The sequence below is a fragment of the Pseudonaja textilis genome, chromosome 1 (assembly GCF_049901715.1).
Source record: "Pseudonaja textilis isolate UNSWEBS1 chromosome 1, rPseTex1.2, whole genome shotgun sequence".
NCBI lineage: Eukaryota > Metazoa > Chordata > Lepidosauria > Squamata > Elapidae > Pseudonaja > Pseudonaja textilis.
In genome coordinates this window covers 166,353,169-166,380,264 of record NC_141990.1, presented here as the reverse complement: position 1 = coordinate 166,380,264, position 27,096 = coordinate 166,353,169, and the positions used below count along the sequence as shown (strand labels likewise).

Here is a 27,096-nt window from a genome sequence, read left to right as displayed (position 1 = left end):
AGTACAATTACTTGGTACTGGAACCAATTAAATGTAAATGGTTTATTTCTCTGTGTGTCACCCAGTGTATCATTGCAATCTTTCTGGAAGACATGACTCTTCCATGAAAATATCATCAATTTTGAAATCCACATTTAATATGTTCCATAATACTAGTATGAAATTTAGATCCACAAGGCCACGTCATTCTCTTGGATCCTATATATTCTTACATTTAATCCTATATATTCTTACATTTAATTGACCTTTTATTAAAGATACCTTTATCTTCAGTATTGTACATAGCTGCAAAATAAGACCCTTCACTATAATTTTGCCTTTTTGCTCCTCCCAAGTATTCTGTATCAGTATGAAAAAAATATGGGTCATAATCCATTTTCTTCAGAACTGCAAACATAAATGACTTTTCCAAATTGTCAATGGCTTTTTCAGCATTAAGAAATACCTTGACCATTTTTTTGCTTTTCTGATTTATCTTGTCAATTTCACTTAAGATATGTCAGGTATCTGCGTTCAAGGGTGAATGCACCCTGGATGCATTGGCGAAAGCTCACCGGTGTGTTATGTGACAAACGAATGCCAACTCATCTTAAATCTAAGATTTACAAGATTTAGCCATCTGCCATGTTGCACTGCATGGCACTGAGTGCTGAGCAGCAACAATAGGGACCGAAAGCTATCTCCATGCCATAGAAATGTGAATGTTCCATTGGATATCGGGCATCTCCCTTCTTGACCACATCACAAATTACACCATTCAACAATATTTTGATGTGGTACCAATTATAGAGAAGATGAGAGAAGGCTGACTCCGCTGGTATGGACATGTCCAGAGAACAGCACCTTCCACTGTGGCCAAGACCGCCAACCAACTATAAGTCAATGGCCAGCGACCTTGCAGGGATGGCAAGACACCATCAACAAAGATATGCAAGCCATGGGCCTGCACCCTGGAGATGCAGCTGATCGTGCAAAGTGGCATTTAATTATCCGAAAAGCAGACCCTGCACCTGCGGGAATACGCTAGGAAGAAGATATGTCAGATATTATTTCTCATGTATCTCTTCAGAATAATGTCCAGTTTTTCTTTTGAAAAGCTATCCAATCTCTTAGCAAGTGTTACAGTAGGACTAGAGGTCATTCTAAATAGCTTAAAATTTTCTGGTAGTTTAAAAATTAATGCTATAGCTAAGCACTTATAACTGGTAAATAATTTTTTGTTAAGAAAAATATTATTTTCACAAAAGGGAATATTTGTATTACTAGGCAATGAAGGATAGGTGGTTGTTACTAGGATGATGGACCGTCTCTCTAGGGCTATCTCTAAATAGAACCTAAATAAAACGAGGAGCTATTAAGAGGAGCCGAAAGTGAGAGACGGCGCAGCTGCTGGGATGCAGCTTGGAGAGCTCCCAGCTCCCTTCTCTACTGTTTCCAACCGAGACACGAGTCAGGTCACACACCTCGCAAGAAAAGGAAATGGGGGTTGTTTTGTAATTTAGCAATTTGGTGAACATTTAACTACGGTTTAGCTGCTGTACTGTGTAAAGGTTACACAGCAGTACATACTGTACTGTGTACTGTACCAAAAGGTTAGCCAAGCACGGCCGAGCTTATTCTATGCAAACCACACCCTTCTTACTACAGTGGCAGAAACAAGTCCTCTCGGACCAAATAGGGTGTCTGGGGGCCCAGAAAGCACAGGAGCCATGCTTCCTTCTTGCCTAAACGATAACCCGAGCAAACAGCTTCCACTCGTCCCGCCGGCACGCGGAACAATACTGGGTAAAAGTCCCTTCTACGCCTCTCTAGGAATATTGAAGGATTGTCTTCCCGATAACCCGGAAGAGGAAGTTGCAGTTGTGCCTTTTTTTTTGACACTTTTGAATCAGTGAAGGGGGAGGGGGAAGCGCGATGGAGGTAAGAAACAAACGTAGAAGGGCGGTAGGCAATTTAGGTCGGGCACTTAAATCGGCGGCGTAGACGAAAGGAAAGGAGCAGTGTTTAGATTACCCCGACGTCGTCGCTTCCTTCCATGCACGCGCCTAGGGGCGGGGCTTCTTGGCTGCTTCCGGAGCGCGCGCGCGCACCCTTTCACTACCCCCACCCCCCACCCCCGTGTAATGTCTCCTCCGAGAGTTCAGTCCCTGAAATCGTAGGTGTTACTCGCCATGGAGTAGGTGTGGGGGAGTTCCGCGTGCACCCGAGCCCTTTTGTTACCCCAATTTCCCTTCCGTCCTGCTTATGAACGTTGTATCGAAACACGTCCTGGTTTATCTAAGATGTAATGCGATATATAAATTTCAGTTTGGCTTAATGACAATCCCAAGAGAGGAAGTTTGACAAGCCCACGGCTTAGCGTGCTGTGTGAACCAGCCAGTGTCCTTTTGTGAGAGCTTTGCAGCTTTTTTTGCGGTATGGTCATTCGTATCGTAACCATTGGTTTTAGATTGCATCAACGTGTGAAAATGCTGTGTTCCCAATGGCCGGGTTAATTATCTGTTGAATAAGGCAGAGTTGGACACCAGGCTATCCTGTAACCACGATGTCATCCAAATATTAAAATTAACTCACGTGTGTAGGTTTCGTAGAATCACAAACTTGGAAGCAGCTATTTATGTTTTTGAGTCTACCTTTCTGCTCAGCGAGGGAACAGATTAAATAAAAGCAGGGTTCATACAACACACTAGCTTAAAATACTAAGCTTTAGCTCTGTTATGTAAACAGCTAGGGCGCTTTTGGCTTATTGTGTGGTGAGATAATTTAGTTAAATCCTAAATCAGTTAACCATGGGAAATACATTAAGAACAGAGATGAAGTAATTTTCAAATATGATTTTTTTGACTTGTGTGAAATATACATGTTAGCATGTCTCCAATTGTTTGAAGTAGTTCCATAAACCTTCAGTAGAGTTGACATTTTCCCTAAATGGCAATTTTAAGAGAGAGAGATTTTAGAGAGAGACACAATAAAACATAGAGTAAATGATATGTGTTATGAATCATTTTAAGTTTGGGTTCAAAATATATTTTCACATGCTATATTGCACTGTAGGAAGAAAAAGTCTCAAGTGTATACAAGTATATCCTAAGCTTCAAGCAGAACTGTTCTTTGTTCAAGGTTACCCAGTCCTGAACTTGAGTTTTGTAATAATTGGGTAACTTGTTTTCCCTTTATTTACAGCCATCACGCATCATGCTATACAGTATTAAAGGTTATAGTAGGACTGGTAAAACATGCATTCTTAGAATAGATAGGACCAAAATTTGGGCATTTTATTTTACTGTATTTTATATTTAGAGAGTTTCAGGGAAGAGAACCTTAATCCCACACTGTTTGCCCTAACCTTTAAAGGGCAAAAAGCGAATGGTTAAGAATCCCATTCCACTTCCTAAATCTTCTAAGGGCCTTTCTAAATCAGGCCCTGGTTTGCCCACTTTTGTGAAATGTGTTTGAATGTACCCTTTAAAACTTGATGTTTTATATTTCAATTGTTGTCTTATTCATTTTCATTCTAAGATACCCAAGTTTGCTATTTACATCTGTAAATGTTATTTACATTAGTTTGTTTTATTATTGTGAGTTGCAATTTAAAGAAGTATTTTCCAAGGTACAATTTCTATTCTAAACCACTTGTTTCTGGAAACATATGAATGACTGCTGTATTAATGTTGGGGTTCTTTATAAATCTTGAAAAGGTAGTGCTTTCCCCCTCCATTCTCTATTTGTGTCTAATTACTTGTAGGTTTATAGATTTTATTAAATTTACTCTGGGATAGGAAAGCAGTTTGATAGATTATGATGAATTCCTATTTTGTGTCTGTCATCATTGTATTATGAAATGAAATTATATTGCTGCCGGTGATCAAACCTCATATGGCATGTAATTGTAGTACATATGTCTATTTAAATGCAGGTTACTCTGTTCCAATCACATTAAAGGAGGATACAGGAATCTAAGAGTGGGATATTGATAAGAGGCACTGAATGGTTCTATTTCCTGTAAGTCATCTGGTTTCAGTGATGTAGAAGAGTTCAGACAACAGAATAAAGAAGTGGGTCACTGGAAAAGTATTGTGCCTATTTTAAAATTTGATGTTTGTTTCTCCCTGTATAAGCCTCACACCAGAGGGTCTAGGCCAGGGGTCCTCAAACTTTTTAAACAGGGGGCCAATTCACAGTCCCTCAGGCTGTTGGGGCCTTGGACAGGCTGGATAGGTGTGGCCAATTTAACAGTCAATTAAATAATGCACACAAATTAAACTTTAATTTGTTTTGCTCTTGGGGGTGTTTTATTTGCTTTTGTTTGCATGTTTGGTTGACTTATTTTTACTATCATGTTTCCCTGAAAATAAGACTGGGTCTTATTTTCTTTTGACCCCTGAAAAAATGGCTAGGGCTTTTGGGGAGGGCGGGGGTGTCTTAATTATTTTAAGGTGCAGAAGGCAGCAAGCCCAGTAGCCCCATCCTCTTCATCCCGCCCCCTGCTTGCCTGAGGCTGCAATGAACCAAGTTCTCTGCGCGCCCTGCGCTCCGCTTGCTGCCCCTGCTGCTTGCTGGCTGCTGAAAAGCTGACTGTGCTGCTCTGGCCTCTCGGGCTGTTTGCCCTCCTGGCAGCACTGCTTTTTGGGCTGCTTGCGCCTGGTACAGGGTGAGTTGTCCCAGATCTATGACCTTCGGAGCACCTCCCTGCTGCCAGTGGAGCTGCGCTGCCTCGCACAGCCAGCACAAGAGGGCCAGGGCCAGGGCCTGAAGAGCACAAGACTCAGCTCGTGGCCTGGAGCCTGCAGCACTGAGTAGACCTGAAGGAAGGAGCTCAGCAGCCCGAAGGCGGCAGCAGGTGAAGCAGCATGGCTCCACCAGTGGCCACTGGCAAAAGGTCCTAGCAGGCCAGCAGTGGGGCAGGGGCACTCCGGAGGTCGTAGATCTCAGCTGACTCATCCCATGCCAGGCAAGAGCAGCCCAGCAGGGTGGCCGAGAGGTGAAGAGCTCCTGTGAGGCCAGCAGCAGCATGGGCAGTCGCTCGTGTCAGATGCTGCAAGCAAGTGGCAAGCGTGTCAAAAGTGAAAAGTAGGACTCTGCTCTTTTGCAAAATGTGTTTGCAGCAGCTGCTGAACACGGAGTGGGTGGCCCCATGCCTCTGCCTGCTGGTGTCGTGCCAGCATGTTTTGGAAGGGAAATAAAATTAAGTCCTACAATCTCTCGCCACCACCATGAAAACCTGAGCAAAGGCAATAGCAGCTGTGCCTTCTCCCTTCCAAAACATGCCAGGATGTGATCTGACCCAGCTTGACAAATCCCCACAAGTCTAGGTGTCCTTTCTGTTTGTTCCCCATTCCTTTCTTGCCCCTTCTCCATCCCTGGGAACTCTGCGCAAGGAAGTGAAGGCCATCAAGGGGATGCTGACAAGACACTCCCGGGGAAAAGATAAAACAACCCTGCTGCCAGAGCCCAGAATTTTAAGGCAGAAAAGGTAGGACGGGCAATTTCAAAGCAAAACTTTTCTGCTTGCTGTCTGAAGTGGTTGCTGAGGCCAGCCCTGAGGGAAGCGATCTGCTCCTCCATGCAAAACTTTGCAGTGGAAGGAAGGGAGAGAGAGAGGGAGAGAGAGAGAATGAAACCTCTGTGTGTGTGTTTGTGTGTGAGAGAGGGACAGAGAGCGCACACGGCAGCCAGCCCTGGTATACGGTAACTCTCTGAGATTGGATCCTCTCTCTCTCTCTCTCTCTTTCTCTCTTTTTTTCTCTCTCACTCACTCACATACACACAAACACACACACAGAGGTTTGATTGGGTTATCCTCTGCCTCTGCCAGTGCCAGTGCCATCCCAGTAGGTTTTGGAAAGGAGATAAAAATAAATCTTCCAGTCTCTTGCTGCTCCTGTGCAAACCCCATCACGGGCAACAGCAGGTGCACCTTCTCCCTTCCAAAACATGCTGGGACGGCACCAGCAGCAGGCAGAGGCTGAGGGTGATCCAATCAAACCTCTCTTTTTGTCTTTGTATCCCAGGATTGCAATGCTGGAGGCTCGGCAAGAAAATGCTGTTTAGTAAAAACATGCAGGCTCAGCTCAGCAGAGCTGCCTCCCCTTTCGGAGTCTGAATGGGTTCTGCAAAACAAAACCAGCTGTTTAGCGAAGACATGCAGGCCCAACTCAGCTGTTTTGTGGAGGACGTTCAGTCTTTGAAAGGGGCAGCCACTCTGCTGTTTAGAGAAGACATGCAAGCTCAGATTTTCCTGCTGATCGCCAAAAAGGCTCTATCCTGAGTCTGCAGTGTTGCAATCCTGGGATGCCCCCAGTTTTCCACAGCTGCTCTGGGGTTTCCACAGCACAGGGGGGCATCGAAGGAGCCCCTTGTGGCCCTCACCTGATTCTGTTTTGCCTTTGCCAGGGCAGTGGGTGCCAGAAGGGTGCTGTCCTTGGTTGGGCAGACCAGAGCATCACCTCGAAGCCTCCCTACTGCTGCTTGGCTTGGGGTGGACGACTGCACATTCACTCATGTTGCAAACAGCCTGGGGATTTGGGTGGCATTTACATGGCCAGTATGCCTGCAAGATCCCTGGTTTCTGAGGCTGGCGAGGCTCAGCGTTTGAGCTCTGGTGCACTCTTCTCCTCCCCAGTGGTGGCTGCACATGCACAGTGCCTCCGGCTCACTGAGTCTGGCTTGCTGATCTTGGCTGCTGGTGGCTTTGACCAGATCCTGGCTGCCAATGTTGCAGGCAAGAACCAGCCATGCCAATCCCACTTCATGGCCATGCAAAGAGAGCTCACATCCACCACTGCTTCACGTGGGAGAGGAGGCACTGCAAGGGAGCCCATTTGTCATGTTGGCCAGGCAGCGGTCACCACACAGGCCAGGCCTCAGGGCACCACCCTGAGCAGGTGTTTAACTGGAGGCAGGGGAGGGTCAGTCTTCTTACCCAGTTGCTCTCCACCATTTCTCATCTAACGTGTGTGTGTGTGTGTGTGTGAGAGAGAGAGAGAGAGAGAGAGAGAGAGAGAGAGAGAGAGAAACAGTGGAGAGGAAACCTTTTCAAACAGCATTGCCTGAAATTCTTACTCCCCTCCATTGTTTCTTTTTCTCTCTCAGCTAATCTGCAGGCCGCGGTTAAAGCATTGAGGTGACTGGGGAAGGTCAGGGCTGACATTTGGGCTGGCCATACCCACCCACTTCACTGGGGCTTTTTTTTTAAGGCTAGGGCTTATATTACACCCAACCCACAAAAATCAGAGGAGGGTTTACTTTCAGGGTAGGTCATATTTTGGGGGAAGCATGGTTGATAGTATTTTCAGTTGTTTAGGAGTCTAGTGGTCCATTCAGGAAACTCAGTTTTGCAGCAAGTCTCAGCCCCAATCAACAACAACAACAACTACTACTTCTTCTTCCTCCTCCCTCTCTCTTTCTATCATCTGGAGGCAGGGGAGGTGAAAAATGGGCCCGTTTTTGACCTCCTGAGGCATCCGCGCATCCCATTTTCACCTCTCTTGCTTCCAGAAGTATTCTTCAGGCCAAAAATGGGCTAAAACGGCCCATTTTTCACCTCCCCCATCTCCAGAATCTCTCTGCAGGCCAATAATGGGCTAAAACAGCCTGGTTTTTGGCCCAAAATGGGCTAAAATGGCCCATGTTTTGGCTTCCTGGGATGTCTGCATGCCCCATTTTCATCTCCCCCATCCCCACAAGCATTCTGCAGGCCAAAAACGGGCTAAAGCAGCCCATTGTTTGCCCTCCCAGGGCATCTGTACTCCCCGTTTTTCACCTTCCCTGCCTCCAGAACCTCTCTGCAAGCCAAAATTGTTGTCTCAGCTCACAGGGCTCGTGAAGGTAACTCCTGCGCTCGGCGGTGGATGTGTAGGGAGAGGTGGGTGGGAGAGGCAGCCTTGTGATCCTGAGCAGGCCGGATTAATGGCTTTGACTGGTCATATGTGAGCCACGGTCCGTAGTTTGAGGACCCTTGGTCTAGGCAGTCATATAAACAAGAAATACGTTTATATAACTGCCTAGATTGTCTAGCAACACAATCAAAAGTACAACCATCAATAAAACAATAATGGCATGGATCTTTCTCTCTTAATCGTTAAAAGAGTCTAGTAAAGCAAGCTCTAAACTATTCTCCAGAAGACTATGAGAGACGGTACTATTCTTGCCTTAAAGGAGAGGAGCAGGCACCAAGAGTGTCTCATTCTCTGTCCATTTTGCCTGTCTTTGCAAGTGATCTCTATTCACTTGAACTGAATGTCAAGAGTTTAACCAGTACCTTGGATTACACTGAAAATAAACTAGACAGGCTTAGAATCGCTTTATTGTCACTTTGAATGTACACTAATTGGCATACATTAAAATGACATTTCGTTGTATTCCGTTCTCAAAGGGTCACCACCTCCAATATAAACTACACAAACCTGACAAAATAAATAAATACAAAATTATGTACATGCCCATGTATGACACAGAGAAACAACATAGTCTAGTTCGGATGTGTACATGTACATGGCAAGAAAAATAAATCTTGTGAGTTTACCGGACAGATGACACAGGAAACAAAGCTGTTACAGCAGGGTTGTCAAACTCTCAGACCACGGGCCAGATGCATCACATGCAGGCCATGTCCACACCCAGTTTAGCAAAGGGAAAAAAAGTCCAGATATGTCACATGACACAGCCTTGACAATGTGAGTTTAACACCCCTGTGTTACAGAATCTGGTAGTCATGCTAGATATACTTCGACATCTCCTCCCAGAGGGGAGCAACCTAAACAGACTGAAGTGGGTGTGTGAGTCTCTAACAATGCTTTGAGCTCTAAGCATATAGCCTGTCAGATCCATGTATCTGCCATTCTTCATTTATCTAAGATATCTCCCAGGGGGAAAAAATTTCTTGGCAGATGCCCTGTCCAGGAAACCCCAATACAACAGCAAAAAGATTGAAGTTATAAAACCCATGATCCAACCAACCCAACTTGCAACCAAAATAATCACCCGGGTACAAGAGAAGAAAGAATCACTGACTGACAATGCAACAACTTCAATATTTAAGTAGGTGCTACTTAAGACTAACTGGCTCCAGACTAACAAAAACATTTGCTTACTCAAAGATGGTCTAGCCTGGGTAGAAAACAAACTTTATGTCCCTACCAGCCAGAGGATGGACCTCATGAAATGATGCCACAACTCAAAAATAGCGGGACACTTTGGGTTTGTAAAAACCCTGCACCTCATCAAAAGACAATTTTGGTGGCCATCTCTCAAAAAGGACATTGAAAACTATGTTGCTAGTTGCCCCATCTATGCTGCTGCAAAAAAGAAGACAAGGAAAATATCCTGGACTTTTACAAACAGCGGCAGAACCTTCAGCACCCTGGAAAGAGATTTCTATGACCTTTATAGTGGAGCTCCCTGAAAGTGCAGGAAATACTGTCATTTGGGTTGTAACTGATCTTTTTTCAAAACAGGTTCATTTTGTACCATGCCAAAAGATCCCAACAGCCAAGGCAAAGATGTTTTTAATACACATTTATCGCCTTCATAGAGCTCCCCAACGGATTATCTCAGATAGGGGTGTACAATTCACATGCACATTTTGGTGGGCGTTTTTAAATCTATTAGGCTCCACCCAGGGGTTGTCATCTTTCAATCACCCCCAGACTAGCTGTGGAACAGAACAATCTAATAGCGTATTAGAATAATATTTAAGACACTTTATTAATTACCAACAGGACAATTGGACTGACCTTCCTTTTGCAGAGGTAGCATACAACAACTCGATCAACAGCAGCACTGGTTTCACCCCATTCCAGGTAGCCCCAGGCCAAGAATTCAACCCCATGCCAGAGCTACCTACCAAGGAACCTGAAATTCCCTCCCTTAAGGAGTGGATAAATAATTTGCAAGCCACTTGGCCAGTGGTCAGACTAGCCTTACAAGAGGCTAGAGCAGCTTTTAAAGCTCAGGCGGACAAAAAACGTGATCCTAAACCATTCAAAGTTGGGGACCGCGTGTATTTTGTCTACAAAATTTCTAAAATCATTGCAACCCTCTATGAAACTGGGACCTAAATTCATTGGGCCATTTACCATCTCCAGAATTATTAATCCTGTTACAGTAGAGCTTCTTCCCAAAACACTAGGACAGGTTCATCCAGTATTTCACTGTAGGCTACTCAAACCAGATATCACCTCAAACCTTAGACCACCCCTTCCCACACCTCCAACTTCCATTATGGTACATGGGGAACAACATTTTGAAATAAAAGATTATCCTTGATTCGCGCACTCACCATGGATCCACACAATATTTAGTAGCTTGGAAACACCTTCCTTCCTCAGAAAATGAGTGGGTAGCCAAATGACATGTAAAAGCACCCACATTACTATGGAAGTTCCACCTGAAATACCCTCACAAACCATCCTAAGTTGTAAATGTAACACATGTTTTATGTCTTCCAGAAGGATTTCTCAAATTTTTGAGGAGGGCAATATGTCAGATCCATGTATCTGCCATTCTTCAATGGAAGAAGAAGGGCAGGGGGAGTTGGTACAAGTAATCCTTTTTGATGATATCTTAAATCTTATATTGAATCTGTATAACTTGCATATGATATACAACTGGAGAACTAGAGCTAGATGTCTAGAAACTTGTCACCTCTTGGAGAGATAGCAAGAAGAGAAGGGACCATAAACATTCCAGCTCTGAAAGATACTCCCTGGGAAACTTTTCTAAGATATGTTCCCAGAAAAAAGGTGGGGGGGATTAACATGTTGGTTCTTTGCTTGACTAAATCCACATCAGAATAACAGGAGGAGTTCTAACTCCCTTTATCTATTACTGTATGTCTGGAAGCATCTTAGATTCTGCTTTGACTAGTACCTGGATCACTTCCTTTCAATAAAGAATTCCTTGCTTTCAGAAGTTCATTCTTTTCAGTTGAAGGGGAAAAGTCCGGTGCTTTCATAAAGCAGAATCTAAGATGTTTATAAGCAGTATCCTGAATGACAGGAAGCGAACTTCCTATAATCTCCTCTGCTGTCCTTACCACTCTGAATGGACTTTCTGTCTGAGGCACTGCTGCCATCAAACCAAACAGTGATGCAGTTAAAGCACTCTCAATTGTGTGTCTGTAAAAAATTAGTAACAATAAAGGACAATATTTGTAGCTCAGGATTGAAATGAGGGGTCCTTGGTGCTCTCTGAGCTTGGCTGTTTTCTTGCAGATATGTCATTACCCAAACTAGGTAACATCATCATTGGTAATGTAAATTAGCAACTAATGCAGCTCCTATAGTAGCAGTGTTATATAACAGAGGGAAACTGTCCTGTGATTTAGTTTTAGCCTGAGATTATAACATATTAAATTATGTTCATTAAAGGACAGTATCTTGAAAATCCGTTTGTATGTATATACTGTAGTTTTGTTGTGATTTACTGGCAGCCGGTGTAGATGGCAGAGGAATCGGACATACTCAGGGAGTCTGATGAGGACTTGGATGAGGGTCCTGCATCCAATGCAGGGATGGGGCCAGGATCATCTGAGAGTGGGGTGCTGCCTTTGGAGCTTTTGGAGTCTGGCAGCAGTGAAGCAGAGGACCCCCGGGGAGCCTGTTCCCAGTGCGTGTGTGCGCAGAGCTACTAGGAGGCAAGAGCAGCTGGAGCAGAAGAGGCGACTTGGGAGTAAGGCTGGGAGGTGATTGCCCCTCCCATAAGGGATAAAGGTCAGTCCTCAATGATGAAGAACTTTGCAAGAAGCAAAGCAGTCCAGTAATTTCTGAGTCCGTCTTTGTTAGGAATGTAAGTCACCTAACAGATATTTGGGTTGGAAATATATAAACCGGATACTGTATCTTTAAGAAAATGCAAAAAATTGTAATTGAGTGTGGTTTCTCAAACGGCCATAAGATGGAGCCAGAAACCTGGGTTGTTTAGTCTTAGTCTTAGTCTCAGAAGAGAGTGTGTCTCAGTGAGTCTCTGTTTCCTTCTGTTGGAGAGTTTTGCCATTCTTCCTAATTGACTGATATTCTTCTTTTGATGTAAGTCTGATACTGAACTGTTTTTGACACTGGACTTTCTTCTTGGATTATCCCTGGATTGAAAACTGACTGATTTACCTGTGAATGACTTTGGACTGTATTTGAAGTTTGCTCAAACGTTTCTGGATGTAAAAACCTACATTTACTGTACAGTGTATCTGTATGCTGTGTGTGTATTATTCAAACACTACTCTCAATACGTCTCCCTGTATGCACTCATTCTCCTAACGGGAAATTACCTCAACACTGGATATGGGCCCAGGCCATACCAGGCTCAGATAACTGAGAGTTAGTGTGAATACACAGTACCATATACAGACAGCTGTTTACTGTTTAATTATGGGTTACTATCCTGGTAAAGATGGCACAAGACACTTCAACAAGTCTATCACTGATAACCCGGTTGGATGGAACAAACTTTGTTTCCTGGTCTATGAAGTGCAGTCTACTTTTGCGTAGAGAAGGTTTATGGAATGTAGTTCAAGACCCACCGGATGTAAATGCTTGGGATCCAGAAAATGAGGACGATACCAAGAAGCTTGCTGACTTTAAACAGAACAATGAACTAGCTCTTTGTATAATTGGTCTAACACTGAGTGACCAGCAGCTAGTCCATATTCGTGGGGAAGAGTCTGCTGCTAGGTGTTGGGAAAATCTGAAGAGGATTTATGTTTGTGACAATGTAGGTGCACACATACATCTTACATGTTTAGAGCACGTCTTCTGAAAGGTGGAGATACGTTAGCTCATTTAAACTTCATGAAAAGAACTTTTGAAGAACTACATGAAAAGAAACTGATATTTTCAGAGCTGCATCAAGTTTACATCATTCTTTCCTCATTGGATGAAAGTTATGATGATTATGTATCTTCACTGGAAGTCCTGCCCAGAGATAAACTGACATTGATAAACTGAGATTGTTAGAAGAAGCAAGAAGACGGCTGGATAGGGACCAACTGAGGAAGGAATAACCACAAGAAGAGGATTTGTGTTCAACTACCTATACTGTTAGGAAATGTTTTTCTTGTAGGGCTAGAGGACATATAACTAAATTCTGTAAGAAGGAAAAACAACAGAATACTACTGGTAAGTACCAGAAGGCTAAGAAGAATGTTAGTTTAGCTATGTCTAGCAATTCAACTGTAAACCATGATTTGTGGATTGTTGATAGTGGAGCATTGCAATGCATTACTAAAGATAGAAAAAGGTTTGTAAAGATGTCCATGAGTAAACAACATGTATCATTGGCAAATGGATGGAAGATGAATGCATCAGGTGAAGGTACTGCATATTGTTCTTGTATAAATGAACATTTAACTATGTTATATGTACCTAAACTGAAATTTAATGTATTATCAGTAAGGGCTTTAGTTAATATTGGTTATGTAGTAACCTTTAGGGGAGATAACTGTATAATAGAGAAGAGGGTAAAAGTGTTACTGCTACATTAGAAAATGATTTATATGTGATACATGATGACTAGTTGAAGATGGCTAACACAGTTTATAACAATGTTAAGCCACATAATGAATGTATACATTTGCTGCATAGATGTCTAGGGTACATTAATTTCAAAATGCTCAAACAAACTGTTAAATTGTCAGAGGGAGTAAAATTGAAACCCTGTCGCAAGTATTTAAACAGTAATGCTTGTAGCCAAGACAAGAGTAAGGTTACTCCTGCAAACAGACTAAATGGGTTTAAGACCAAAGAACCTTTAGAGGTTGTTTTTGCTGACATAATTGGTCCTAAGAAACCAAGTTTGGGAGGTGCCTGTTATATTTTGAGTATTATGGACCATTACTCACAATATGGTTTCTGCTGTATCATGAAAAACAAAACAGAAAGAGTCCAACATTTCTTTAACTAGCTAAGGTTTGCTGAGAGAAAAATGAGGAGTAAAGTAATTACCTTAGTTACTGATAATGAGACTGAGTTTGTTAACAAAAGATTCCAAACTATGTTGAAATTGGCTGGTGTTGAGCATAAACATTCTGCACCTTACAGACCACAACATGACTCGTTTGTAGAACAAAGAGGGAAAACATTACAAGCCATGGCTCGCACTATGTTATCTGATTCAGGTTTGCCTGAAACACTGTGGGGTGAAGCCATAATGTGTAGTAACCATGTTTTAAACAATGTAGTTAATACAACAACTGGAGAATTGCCATTCACTCTTTGGCATGGCAGAAAACCAAATTTAAGTTACCTACACACATTTGGAGCTCCAACATGGGTGCATATTCCCTCACAAATAAGACTGAAAGGGCAACGTAGAGCTAAGAAGTTATTTTTTGTAGGTTATGAGGCCAGCCATAGATCATTTAGATTTTGGGATCAAGGCATAGCTCATGTTTATTGTAATGCTAGTGCTAAATTTCTTGAGCACATTGGGTGGGATAAACCAGAACAGGAATCCAGCAATGATGTTATTATTGGCACCAAAATAGTCCCTAAAGATGAAATAAGTAAACCACAAATAGCCATTAAACAGGAAGAACAGGCACAGGAGGAGGTAGAAGAACAGGAGCAGGTGGCACAGGAAAGTTCACCAGTTAGCCCTGTATTACCAAGATGTTCAACCCGAGTAACACGACCACCTGATAGATATCAGGCTAGTGTTGTATGCCAAGTGAATACAGTTCCTAGTAACTATAGTGCATTAAAACTGTATCCTGCTAAGGATCAGGCTGCTTGGCAGAAAGCAATGGATAAGGAACTGGAATCATTAAAAAAACTGGAAGTATATGAAAATGTTAAGTTACCACCAGGTAAACGTGCCATAGGATGTAAATGGATATATAAGCTAAAGACAGGTGTGGATGGGACTGTTACCCATAAAGCCAGGTTAGTAGCACAAGGGTTCAATCAGACAGCAAATGACTACGATGAGGTATTTGCACCTAGTCTGAAGGCTTTAGTGGGCAGCATTAGGGTGGGCAGCTAAGGAGAAATACATTGTAAATCATTTGGATGTAGAGACGGCATATCTGCATGCACCGTTGCAATATACTATTTATTTAAAGAAAACTTTAGGTCTCAAAAATGATAATACAACTGATTGCTGGAGATTGAAAAAGAGTCTTTATGGTTTGAAGCAATCAGGATATGAGTGGAACCAATGTATAGTTAAAGAATTAACTAAGATAGGTTTTGTAGCTGGCATGGCTGATCCATGTTTGTTTAAAAGAGAAAGTAATGGTGTAATTTCTTTATTGCTGTTGTTTACTGATGACATAGCATTAATCACCAAAACTGAACAAGAAGCTACTAAAATAATCTCACAGTTAGGAGAAATCAAACAATATCTTGGTTTAAAGATAGATAGAACTAGGGGAGGATACAAAATCTCACAAGCTGATAAAATTAACCAATTACTAAAAAGTTTTAAAATGGAACTTTGTAAGCCAGCTAAAACACCAATGAGCCAGGAGTTTAACCATAGTGATGTTCAAAGTCCTATTTTTGATAAGAACATTTATCAGTCTTTGATTGGTAGTTTATCTTATCTCAGTAATTGGTCAAGGCCAAATATTGCATACAGTGCTAATCAATTAGCGAGATTTAATGCTGAGGCGACTGAAAGGCACTGGCAAGCTGCTAAACATGTGTTAAGATATCTGAAACAAACAATGCATTATGCATTGTATTTGGAGCCTTAAGATGAACTGAATTTAACTGCATATGCTGATGCAAGTTTTGCTACAGACATAAATACACGAAAATCTACATCGGGTACTGTAGTATTATTGGGAAAGGCATTGATTGGATGGAGATCTATTAGACAGAGACATCTAAGTTTGTCAACAATGGAGGCTGAATTCTCATGCTTGTCTTTACCATGTACAGATTTAGTTTTGTATAAGGAACTACTAATTGACATGGGAATTGATGTAACAGATTCTATGGTTGTTTACAACAACAACAAATCAGCAATACAGATGGCTTCAAATAATGCTGTTAAGAACAAAACACACAGATTTAAGATATTTAATGTGAGACAATGTATGCAAAGTAAGATGATTAAGCTGGAATACTGTATGTCAGAAAACAATATAGCAGATCATTTTACAAAGGCCCAAGGCTCCATAAAGCAGAATGCTTGCTGTAAAAATTATGGACTTAGAATGTAAGGTTGTATATATTGTCCTACCCAAAACGGGGAGAATGTTAGGAATGTAAATCATCTAACAGATATTTGGGTTGGAAATATATAAACCAGGATAGACATTTTAATACTGTATCTTTAAGAAAATGCAAAAAATTGTAATTGAGTGTGGTTTCTCAAACGGCCATAAGATGGAGCCAGAAACCTGGGTTGTTTAGTCTTAGTCTTAGTCTCAGAAGAGAGTGTGTCTCAGTGAGTCCTGTTTCCTTCTGTTGGAGAGTTTTGCCGTTCTTCCTAATTGACTGATATTCTTGGAGTCTGTTACTGAACTGCTTTTGACACTGGACTTTCTTATTGGATTATTCCTGGATTGAAAACTGACTGATTTACCTGTGAATGACTTTGGACTGTTTTTGAAGTTTGCTCAAAAGTTTCTGGATGTAAAAACCTACATTTACTGTGCTGTGTGTGTGTATTATTCAAACACTACTCTCAATACGTCTCCCTGTATGCGCTCATTCTCCTAACGGGGAATTACCTCAACAGTCTTGAAGCTCTGTACTCTGGCCCATTGTTTGAAGGAACTGAAGCAGGGCCAGCAACCCCTGCAGGAATATGTGAGTGAGTTCCAACTGATTAGCCAGAATTCGGCCTGGAATGAGGCTACCCTTAAGGATATGTTCCAGGATGGGTTGTCGGAGGAGTTGTAAGACAAGCTGGTTTGGGTGGATACAAATGTGGGCCGTTTGTACTCAATGTTGGATCTGGAGTTGCCCTCATTGCAGGACTTTTTGGATAACAACTTTGTTCGGGGTTTTATCCGGCCCTCATCATCACCACTGTCTGCCCCGGTCCTGTTTGTGAAAAAGAAGACTGGTGACTTGAGGCTTTGTTGTGATTACCATAGATTAAATGCCATCACGGTGTGCAATTGGTATCCTCTGCCCTTGTTTCCTGAACTGATGGAGCGGCTCCTGGAGGCTACTGTGTTCACCAAGTTGGACCTGTGTGGGACGTATAATTTGGTATGGATACGGCCTGGAGATAAGTGGAAGACAGCATTCAGTACCAGGTACGGGCATTTTGAATACATGGTCATGCCATTTGGGTTGACCAATGCTCCTGCTGTCTTCCAACATTTTATGAATGACATTTTCCGGGACCTCTTAGATCAATTTGTCATGGTTTACCTCGATGACATTTTGTTCTATTCCAACTCAAGGGAGAGTCACTTGCACCATCTGCTCCTGGTTCTTCAGTGGCTCCGGGAGAACCGCTTATTCACCAAGTTGGAGAAGTGCCAGTTCTTCCTGTCCACCATCGAGTTCCTGGGGCATTGCATCTCTCCTGATGGCATTTCGATGGAGCCGAGCAAGGTCGAGTCTCTGCTCAATTGGCAACCTCCCAGGCGAATGAAGGATGTCCAGTGACTCCTCAGATTTGCCAACTATTATCGGACCTTCATCCCTGGCTTCGCTTCCCTGACCAGGCCCCTTGGCTCCTCCAGAAAAAGGTCCCATTCCGGTGGAGTGCTCCTGAGCAACAGGTGTTCCAGGCCTTGAAGCAGGCCTTCATGAAAATGCCTATCCTGAAACATGCCGATCCACACCATCCATTCATGGTGGAAGTGGATGCGTCCGATGTGGTTGGAGCGATGCTACTCCAGGCTCACGCATCCGGCGGTACACTCTTCCCTTACGCATATTATTCAAAGAAGCTCAATTCTTCTGAGAGCAATTATACCATCTGGGAGAAGGAGCTACTAGCCATTAAGGCGGTGTTAGAGGCCTGGAGGCATCATTTAGAGGGGGTGTGATATCAAGTTAAAGTCTGGACGGATCACAAAAACTTGGAATTTTTGAAGACCGCCCAGAAACTGAATCAATGCCAGATTCGGTGGTCCCTCTTCTTTGCCCAGTTTAATTTCTGTGTCACTTATATCCCGAGTGGTCGCAACCAAAGGGCAGATGCCCAAGTACTTGTTTCCTGAGGCCCAACTCCCACTCTGGACAGTTCTGCCCATAGAGTCTTTCTCTGCAGTTCAGGTCCGAGTGGACCTATGGGCTCATATATAAGAGGCGCAGTGGCACAATGCTTGGATGGATCAATGGAAGCAAGAGGTGGGACCCAATTTTCCATGGTCGTTCACTGAGGAACTCTTGCAGTATCACAACAGAGTCTGTGTACCGGTGGGGCCACTCCCGGGACTTATCTTGTCGCAGTGTCACAATAATCCTGCAGCGGGGCACTTTGGCCTTTTCAAGACGTTGCGTCTCATGTCTTGGACTTTCTGGCAGCCCCGACTACGACATGACTTGCAGTCCTATCTCATGTCATGTGTGCAATGCCAGCAGGCCAAGTTGGCAACAGAGGTTCCCCCAGGACTGCTCCAGCCCTTGCTGACATTGGAGAGACCTTGGGGTGCCCTTTCAATAGACTTTTTGACAGATTTGCCTCCATCTTCGGGATTTGCCACAGTGTTCGTGGTGGTTGACGTGCTGATGAAGATGGAACATTTCTTTTCGTGTCATGGCTTACCCACAGTTTGCACCACCGCCCGCATGTTTATTCAGCACATCTTCCAGCTGCATGGACTACCTGATCGGGTTGTTTCGGACCGAGGGGCTCAATTTACAGCCCAATTCTGGAAAGGGCTGATGACGGCTTTGGAATTGAAAATCTGCCTGTCATCAGTACATCATCCAGAAACTGACAGCGGGACTGAGAAAGTCACTGGGATCCTGGAGCAATACCTGTGCTGCTTTGTGAACCAGCAACAAGACAACTGGTCAGATTACTCGGCAGTAGCAGAATTTGCATTTAACAACTCGCAGCATACCTCCATGCAAACCACCCCTTTCCTAGCCAATGTGAGCTATCATCCTTGGTTCTTTCCCCTGATACAACTTGACTCACTGGCTCCAGATGCGAACAACTATCTGTTTGAGTTGCAGGCTGTTCACCAATTGGTGTGATGGTATCTGGAGGAAGCCAAAGAGGATTACAAACAAGTTGCGGACTGCTCTAGGCAGGCAACACTGCCATTAGCTGTGGGGCATTGGGTGTGGTTGTCCACTAGGCACCTTCCATCAGACCGACCGGTTAAGTTCAACCACTGGTACTTTGGCCCGTTCCCTGTGGAGGCGGTTATCAATCCGGTCACCTACCGCCTGACTTTGCCTCGCTCACTACGTGTGCATCCCATCTTTCATAGATTCCTCCTGGTTCCCAAATGGCCAGCCTGTCCGCTCCACCAACCTGACCCTCTCCTTCCAGCACCATGCGATGGAGAGGGACCGCCTGAGTACGAGGTCGCCAGTATTTGGGACTCTCAGTGGCTGAAAGGGCGGTTCCAGCACCTCATCGAGTGGAAGGGTTATGGTCCAGAGGATTTCACATGAGAGAATGCAACTTCCATGTCCCTGTTTTGGTGGAGGCCTTTCACACACAATTCCCATCATGGCTGCATCTGGACTGTCAGACTTGGGGGAAGGGCCCTGAGGTGAGAGATAGTTTTGTGGTTTGCTGGCAGCCGGTGCGGACAGCAGAGGAATCGGACAGTGAGGATGAAAGTCAGGGAGTCTGGCGAGGACTTGGACGAGGGTCTTGCACTTGATGCAGGGATGGAGCTTTTGGAGTCTTGCAGCAGCAAAGCAGAGGACCCCGGGAAACCTGTTCCTAGTGCGCATGTGTGCAGAGCTGCTAGAAGGTGAGAGCAGCTGAAGCAGAAGGGGTGAACTGGGAGTAAGGCTGGGAGGTGATTGCCCCTCCCATAAGGGATAAAAGTAAGTCCTCAATGATGAAAAGCTTTGCAGGAAGCAAGGCAGTTCAGTAATTTCTGAGTCCATCTTGAAGCTCTGTACTCTGGTCGTTTTTTTCTGGGTTTTTGGGTTGGTTTATGTTAAGCCTTAATTGGACGTCTGTTTGTTGGCAAGCATTCTACAGCACTGAGAAGCGTGCTCTTAGTTGAGGAACCGCATAATGAGTTTTGGCTGGGAATGCAAGTAATTCCCATCGACGCATTAAAATAGGTTTTACTTTTAAATTCAGTTTCTGTTTTACTAAGTTTGAAGAAGCCTGAGTCAGAACAAGTTGTTATCTGCATTGCATGATGACATCTCCCTTTTTAAAAAAATCTGAGATTTTGTTGCTTTCATTCCCAAACTCTTATTTAAGAATGAGATTATTCCTTTTTTTAAATAAGTTTTTTATTTTGTTTAAAATAGATGTAATTTATCATTTAACAGTGTGTCGTCTGAGTACAAATATCTTGTGCAGTAACAGTTAAATTTTACAACCATATCCATTCTTCGATATTAATTCTCTATTCTTACCTTATCTTATTGATATACATAATATTCCTATTAATATCACTCCTTTTCTTAATATGTTTAATTCTATTATCATATTTTCTATATTTCACTAGTCTATTAGCTATTTCTAGATTTCATATTTTTTTCTCTAGCCAATCTATTAAATAATTCCTGTATCTGGTAATATTCAGTTTGCGCCTTCTCTTTAATTGTAAGTGTTAATCTATTCCAGGGGTCAGGGAACTTTTTTACCTCTTACCCCCCAAAAAATTTATAAACGCAGACGTTACCCCTCCCGGCCTCTCCCCCTCCCCGGCCACCTCAGGCTGCTGACACATAATTTGGAGGTCGAGGCGGGAGGAGGTGCCCTCCCCCCCCCCGCGGCTGGGAAGAAGGCGGGATAGCTCGCTCCAGGGAATGAAATGTCACCAGGCTTCCCGAGGGCTTCTGGGAATTTTCTCGGGGCCAAGGCGGCAGTTGCAGATGCCTCTTCGCTTCCTGTGTGCCTGGCAGTGATGAGAGGCTTCGGGGAGGGAGCCGGGCTGGCTGGCTAGTTGGCAGGCAGGCAGGGCCTGGGGGCGAGGAAGCGGGAAGGAGGATGATATTTGGGAGCCACGGTGACACAAACTGCGCATGAAGCGTGCGGTCATCGCAGGTGGGGAAAGCGTCCCTTTTCCCAAAATGCTCTGCCCTATGCCAGAAGCTCGCCTTCCCTAAAAAAGCGGGCGGCGCGGCTCTTGCAGAATCTAGCCTGGAGTCATTTCCGACCCAGGAAACAAGGGTGGGGTGGAGGGGATAAATTTGCCTCAAGGGTGTTTTAATAACTGCTGCTATGCCGATAGTTCCGCCATTGGCCAGCGCAACCTCCTCATTACCCCCAGATTTTCACTTTTACCCCATTTGGGGTAATTTACCCCTGTTCCCTGACCACTGATCTATTCATTTCTGCACATTCTAACATTTTTCTGAGTGAGATTATTCCTGAAATGGAAACATTCTACTGAGAATGGAAACATACAGAGGCTCTTTTAATTAAATTCAGAATATTGTTCTTAGTTATATGTTTTTTTCTGAGCAAATATTTATTGGAGGAACTTTTGTGTCTGTTCAGTGTTTGCACTGTTTTGTTTTACAGATGTTTGGTCATAATAAGCAAGGTGATGAAGCCAGTACTAGCTCAGCACAAGGTAAACCTCTTCTTCAGCAAGAAGAAACATGCAATATGAACTTCACCATCTGTTGAAATGAATTTTAGTGTTCTGAAAGATAAATGAAACTTGGGAAGTTAAGAATGTATTTCATTTTTTTTTTCATTCAGGTATGGAAAGGAAAGTTAATGAAGATTCCTTATGGCAGGACAGTAATAGTAGGTAAGTTTAGTTTCATATAGAATCAACAATCCTCAGAAGACCTGATGAAAAAAAATTATGAGTAAAAAGTATAGAAAAATAAGTTTCATTTATCAGAACCAGGAATGTTAAATCATTTTAGGTTAATCTGACAAGATGTTTATCATGTTTATGGCGATTTTAAAATCATTTCATAGCAAATAGATGAATTGATTTTATTAATTAATTTGGTTATATCCTTATTTTCTGATGGAGGGCAGTGTGGCTAGCAGATCAAAAGACTAAATATTTTGTGCATTTTCTGTTTTGTTTTCTCAGTTAAAAGTTGTTGATTTAATCTGTTTCTGGTGGGCTAATTAGCATAAAGGAGAATGGTTGCTCTTATTGATATAATTATTTTGTTTGTAAGCATAACAAAAGGGGAATTATGAAGGATGAATTGTTCTGGAAATTTGCCTTTAGTAAAGTTTGTTTTCTCTAGAATACTCATCTTACACTGGTATGAAATTTTGTTGGGTTGCATTTTAGAACTACTGTCTTGGTGATTGTGTCCTAGAAGATGTTGAATTATGGCTTAGATAATTCTTTTTGTCTTGGTCCCCCACTTCAAAGATATTTGGAAATTAGTGAATGGTTTAAAAAACATGGTAACATGGTGACCTCTCTTACACACTTGTTTTATATGTGTATCCTGCCTGTGGATTCTTCTGTAATCATGTATGTCAAACAGGAGCTGTAACAGCAAGTGTAATCTGCTTGTTTTCCAGGCTTCTGGTTGTGTTAGTAAGTTCTTATCCTAACAATGCTTTTATACATTTTCTACTTTATTATATTATTCCAAATGCTTGCCTCATTCACCTATATTTCATAGTTATTATACTTTAATACTTTTAACTGTCATATTTGCATATTTCATCACATATGCTTATTACATCCATTCATAAAATCTAATTTAATACAATCATTCTATATAATTAGTTTCCACCTTAAATTACCAATTTTAAGTGCCACCTCTAAAGTTTATATATTCACTAATTATCTCCCCTTTTAATCCCAATGAAATTTAACCTTTATTACCTAAAAATTGAAATTAATAATCCTTTTAAAACTACATAGCAAATATAAATCAGATTCTGTATGGATTTTCCCCTTCTTAAATTCATAAAAATTATTTACAATTTCAAACTAAAGAAAACATATTAATCTATTCACTTAATCCTAAACTCTGATATTAATTTCATTCCAGCTCTCCTCCTATATCATTTAAATTAATTTAATGCACACATTCCATTAATTATTCCATTCATCTTTATATCTTTAAAAAAGCCTGCTTTCCAGAACTAAAAAAATGTCTACTCCTTTACAACCCCCCTCATATTTCATTTCAGTTATTTCAATATATTTAGTAAACATCTTCCATTAATTATTACATTCACCTCTATACATATAAGAAAAGAGCTTACCTTCCAGTTCAGTTCAGAGTATCAGTTCTATTTTCCATCTTAATAACCTATATATCCTTCTTTCCTACAATATTCATAACTTTAAGTATATTTAAACTACCCCTCCTCAACTTGCAGAATCCCCTTTTAAGATATTAATTAGCCATTGTCTTTATGCCTTCTAATTAAACAATTCCCTTTCATTTTTTTACAATTCCCATATTTCTTTGTTTCCAAATTCTGCTTCTTATCCTTTCTTTTCCCTTTCAGTTTATTCTGCCTCTCCAGTTTTTATCCCACTCCTTATTTATAGCTTCCTTCCACCTTTCAATTTTCTGCTGTTTCTGTTGACCTTTTTTAATTTTGCAAATATTCCCTTTTTTATTTAACTTCTTATCTCATATTTTTATTTCCCACTCTTCTTCTCCCTCTTTTCAGAATTCTTTGTTCCCAATGATAGTTAAAAATGGCCTCTTCTGTAGTCAACTCCACCTCATCTTCCATCTTTTGTCTTTGTTGTCTGTGTTGTTAATATTCTGAGATCATGTTTTCCAAGAATTTTAAAGTATAACCCAATGATTCACCTCATTCTTGTAATATTTCTTTCATGTTTCTGAGTTCCATTTTTAATTCCAGAAGAGATATCGCCATTTTACATGTTTTTGTCTAATAATTTAATCCAAATAGTGTCTATGAGGTTAGTTTCCAACATTCAGCTTTTGTTTTATTCCTCTCAAATTTTTAGTTCATAACTAGTCCAAAACCAAGTCCAGCCAAAATCAACAATTAATCCCAGGGCAGAATCTTCCTGCTTCTTTCCTTGTTTCAAAGTTTCAATTTTTCAAAGATCTTGTTACATTGTATCAATGTTCCTTAAGATTTTTTAGAAACAGAATCTTTTAGTAAAAAACAAAAACAAATTAACCTTAACCATTAGATGGCACTCTTTATCATAACAAATTTCACTCCTTTTTAAACCACAGTCTTCCAAAAAAAAATCAAACCCAATTGATATTGAGTTTTCTCTTTAACAATCACAAATTCAGCCTTATTAGTGCTTATATGGTAACAATATATTTATCCAAATTAGTTAAATGGTTTCTTCTTCCAGCTTCTACCTTTTCCAGTTCAAAGCCCCACCGTTGTCAAAAAACAATTCACACCTTTTTTTTCTCCTTTCTCTTCGCCGCTTTAAAGCCTTTAAAAAAAAATTCTTAAAATTAATCCTGGTGTATCTTTCATTTAGTTATAGCATCCCGTTTCTCATATTGTCTGCTTCTTTCTCTCTCCTGCACAATCTTATTCCAGCTTACTCTTCCCCTTCAGAGTGGCCATTTTAGACCACCGCTTCAGACATCTTCAGGAGGGAGCTTTGCCAAGGCAGGGAGGGGATTTGCAACCCCCCTCTACCCGGCTGATGGTCTCCCCTTTTTCCGCCGGCAGCTTCTGCCCCAGATCTAGCCAATCAGGGCTCTCAGATGAAAAAGCACGGACCAAAGCCATGGATAATCATGGTCAGCGGTCCGTCTTTGGGGAAGTCCCATCTGTTGCAATTTTAATGCAGGCAGCATTATCTTCGTAGATGATTACAGCTTGATTTACCTTTATATTTAAATCCTGTAACAGCTGTACATACCTAGTGATCTCTGAACAGAGTTCAGACAAAGCAATAAATTCTGCCTCTGCATAGAAATGGTTACAGTTGTTTGCTTTCTGGACTTCCAACCAATTAAAGCCCTCTAAACAATATCACAATCCCAGAATTTGATTTTCTGGTTTTTACATCATTTGCATAATCACTATCAACATAGCATTTCAATTTTAATTCTCAGAGACCTGTATTTGAGGATCCAAATTCACAAATTCACTTCAAATACCTGAGAATCCTTTTTACACCCATCCAATGCAATTGCGTTGATGCAGCAGTAAAGCGACTCAAAATGCTTACTGTGCAAGTTATGCATGATCTGGACCATTGTGACAGATATAAGAGGCTTCCTATTGCTGACTGATATCTCTTGATCACAGGTTTCACTATCGTCCTCACCCAAACTGTTATGAAAATCTGTACTCATAAGGTGTTGGAGCAGTATTACAATTTTTCATGTTATATCTCTCCAACAACTGTTCAATATTTTTTTGACTCAGAATATAACTGCCTTTCTCAGTTTTTTGTATCTCTACACTGAGATAATTTTTTATTTCTCCCAAATTCTTTAATTCAAATTTCTTCTCCAACTTATTAGCAAATTCGTTTACCTTTGATACATCCTTTGTATCCACAAATCTACAAATGCTAATAGTTGACAATCCCCACCTTTTAACTTTCCAGTGTATATGCAACCATCAGCCTTGCAACTCTTGAATCCAAGACCTTTCAATGCCTTATCTAAACAAATATTCAAATTCCTTCAGCCCATAAATGGCCTTGTTCAATTTATACGCCATGTTAGGCTTTTTACTTTCATGCCCTGGTGCTTGAACCATGTAAATTTCTTCCTCTAAGTCTGCATTGAGGAATGCAGTGATTAAGTCAAAATGCCAAATGTTATGGCCATGTGCCGCTGCCAACGCTTGTGCCAGCCTGATGCTTTCACTCTTTACAGTTGACACAAATATCTCATTATAGTGCACATTTTTCATTTGTGAAAACCCTTGTGCCATTAACCTTGCTTTATATTGTACCTCATTATTGGACAGTTCTTTCTTCTTGTATACCCACTTGCATCCTACAGCTTTGCTATCCTGTGGCAAAGTCATAGAGGTGAACACTTCATGTTCTCCCATGGATTTCATTTTTTTGCCCATGGCTTTTTTCCTCTTTATTTGTTCAATTTTAGGTAATGCCAATACTTCCTTATAGTTCTTTGTCTTATACCATGCATCACACACATTAAGTTTACTGGCAGAATACCTGTCAGGTGGAATCCCTTTGTTCCATCACTCTGACCTGTGTGGCATTGACTGCTCCTGTGCTTCAACCCTCTCTTGCTTCATATCTTTTTCATCTTCTCCCTGAACGCTGACACCATCACTAAGTGAGTTACTGTCACTAAGTGGATCACCATCACTAAGTGAATCATTCCAAAAATTTGAATCAATTCTGTTCCAATTTTGCTCTGAAAATTAGACCTGAAAATTACCTGAAAATTACTATTGTCTTGCTCCCATCGCTAAAGCGATAGCTCTTTGGGCCTGGCTCATAGCCCATAAACCTGAGCTTTCTGGCCTTTGGTTTCCCCTTTCTTCTAATTGCTTTTTGGAATATGCACCCATGCATTGCTTCCAAACACCCTTAAATATGCCAGAGATGGTTTTCTCACATATAGCACTGGATATGGAGTATCATTAATGGAGAAACTACATAGTCGATTAACTAAATAATTAGCAGTCAATATGGCTTCACCCCAATATGGTCTGTTCAGACCAGAATCCTTTAGCAGTGAGTCCTTCATGGTTTGTAAGACTCCATTCCACCTCTCAGCAACACCATTCTCAGCTGCTGTGTATGGATTTGTGTGACTATGTCTTATTCCTAACTGTCCCAACCACTGTTGAAAACTTGTTGACATAAATTCTGAACCTCTGTCAAGTTTGCAGTTGACATACCTGTTGTTTATACCTTCTTTCTACAAAGCTTACCCATTGGTTAAATTTCTGTAGCAGCTGTATTTTACTTCTCAGTAAATAGCAGAACCCAAACCTGCTACAGTCATCTACAATGACCAGCGCATACTTTGCTCCTCCCAAACTGGCTTGCATTGGCCCAACCAAATCTGCATGTACCAGATCTAGAACTCTTGCCTACCTTGTGCTACTTTTGCTTACTGGGAATCAGAGGTGGTATTCTACCAG

At 41.8% G+C, this 27,096-nt stretch overlaps 1 protein-coding gene across 4 annotated transcripts in view; it reads left to right on the top strand.

Annotated features, from left to right (window-relative positions):
• The first annotated feature begins 1,858 nt into the window (after positions 1 to 1,858).
• ZDBF2 (zinc finger DBF-type containing 2) overlaps positions 1,859 to 27,096 on the top strand; it is a 53,689-nt gene continuing 28,451 nt past the window's right edge. For 2 of the 4 annotated variants that reach the window (XR_015739548.1, XM_087912605.1), the window contains exons 1-3: positions 1,860 to 1,920; positions 21,586 to 21,637; positions 21,769 to 21,820. Coding sequence is in view for 3 of the 4 variants with exons in the window: in XM_087912605.1 (XP_087768731.1) it covers positions 1,915 to 1,920; positions 21,586 to 21,637; positions 21,769 to 21,820 (110 nt within the window). In the remaining variant the exon portion in view is untranslated. The other 2 variants (XM_087912679.1, XM_087912731.1) reach the window with 2 other exon arrangements.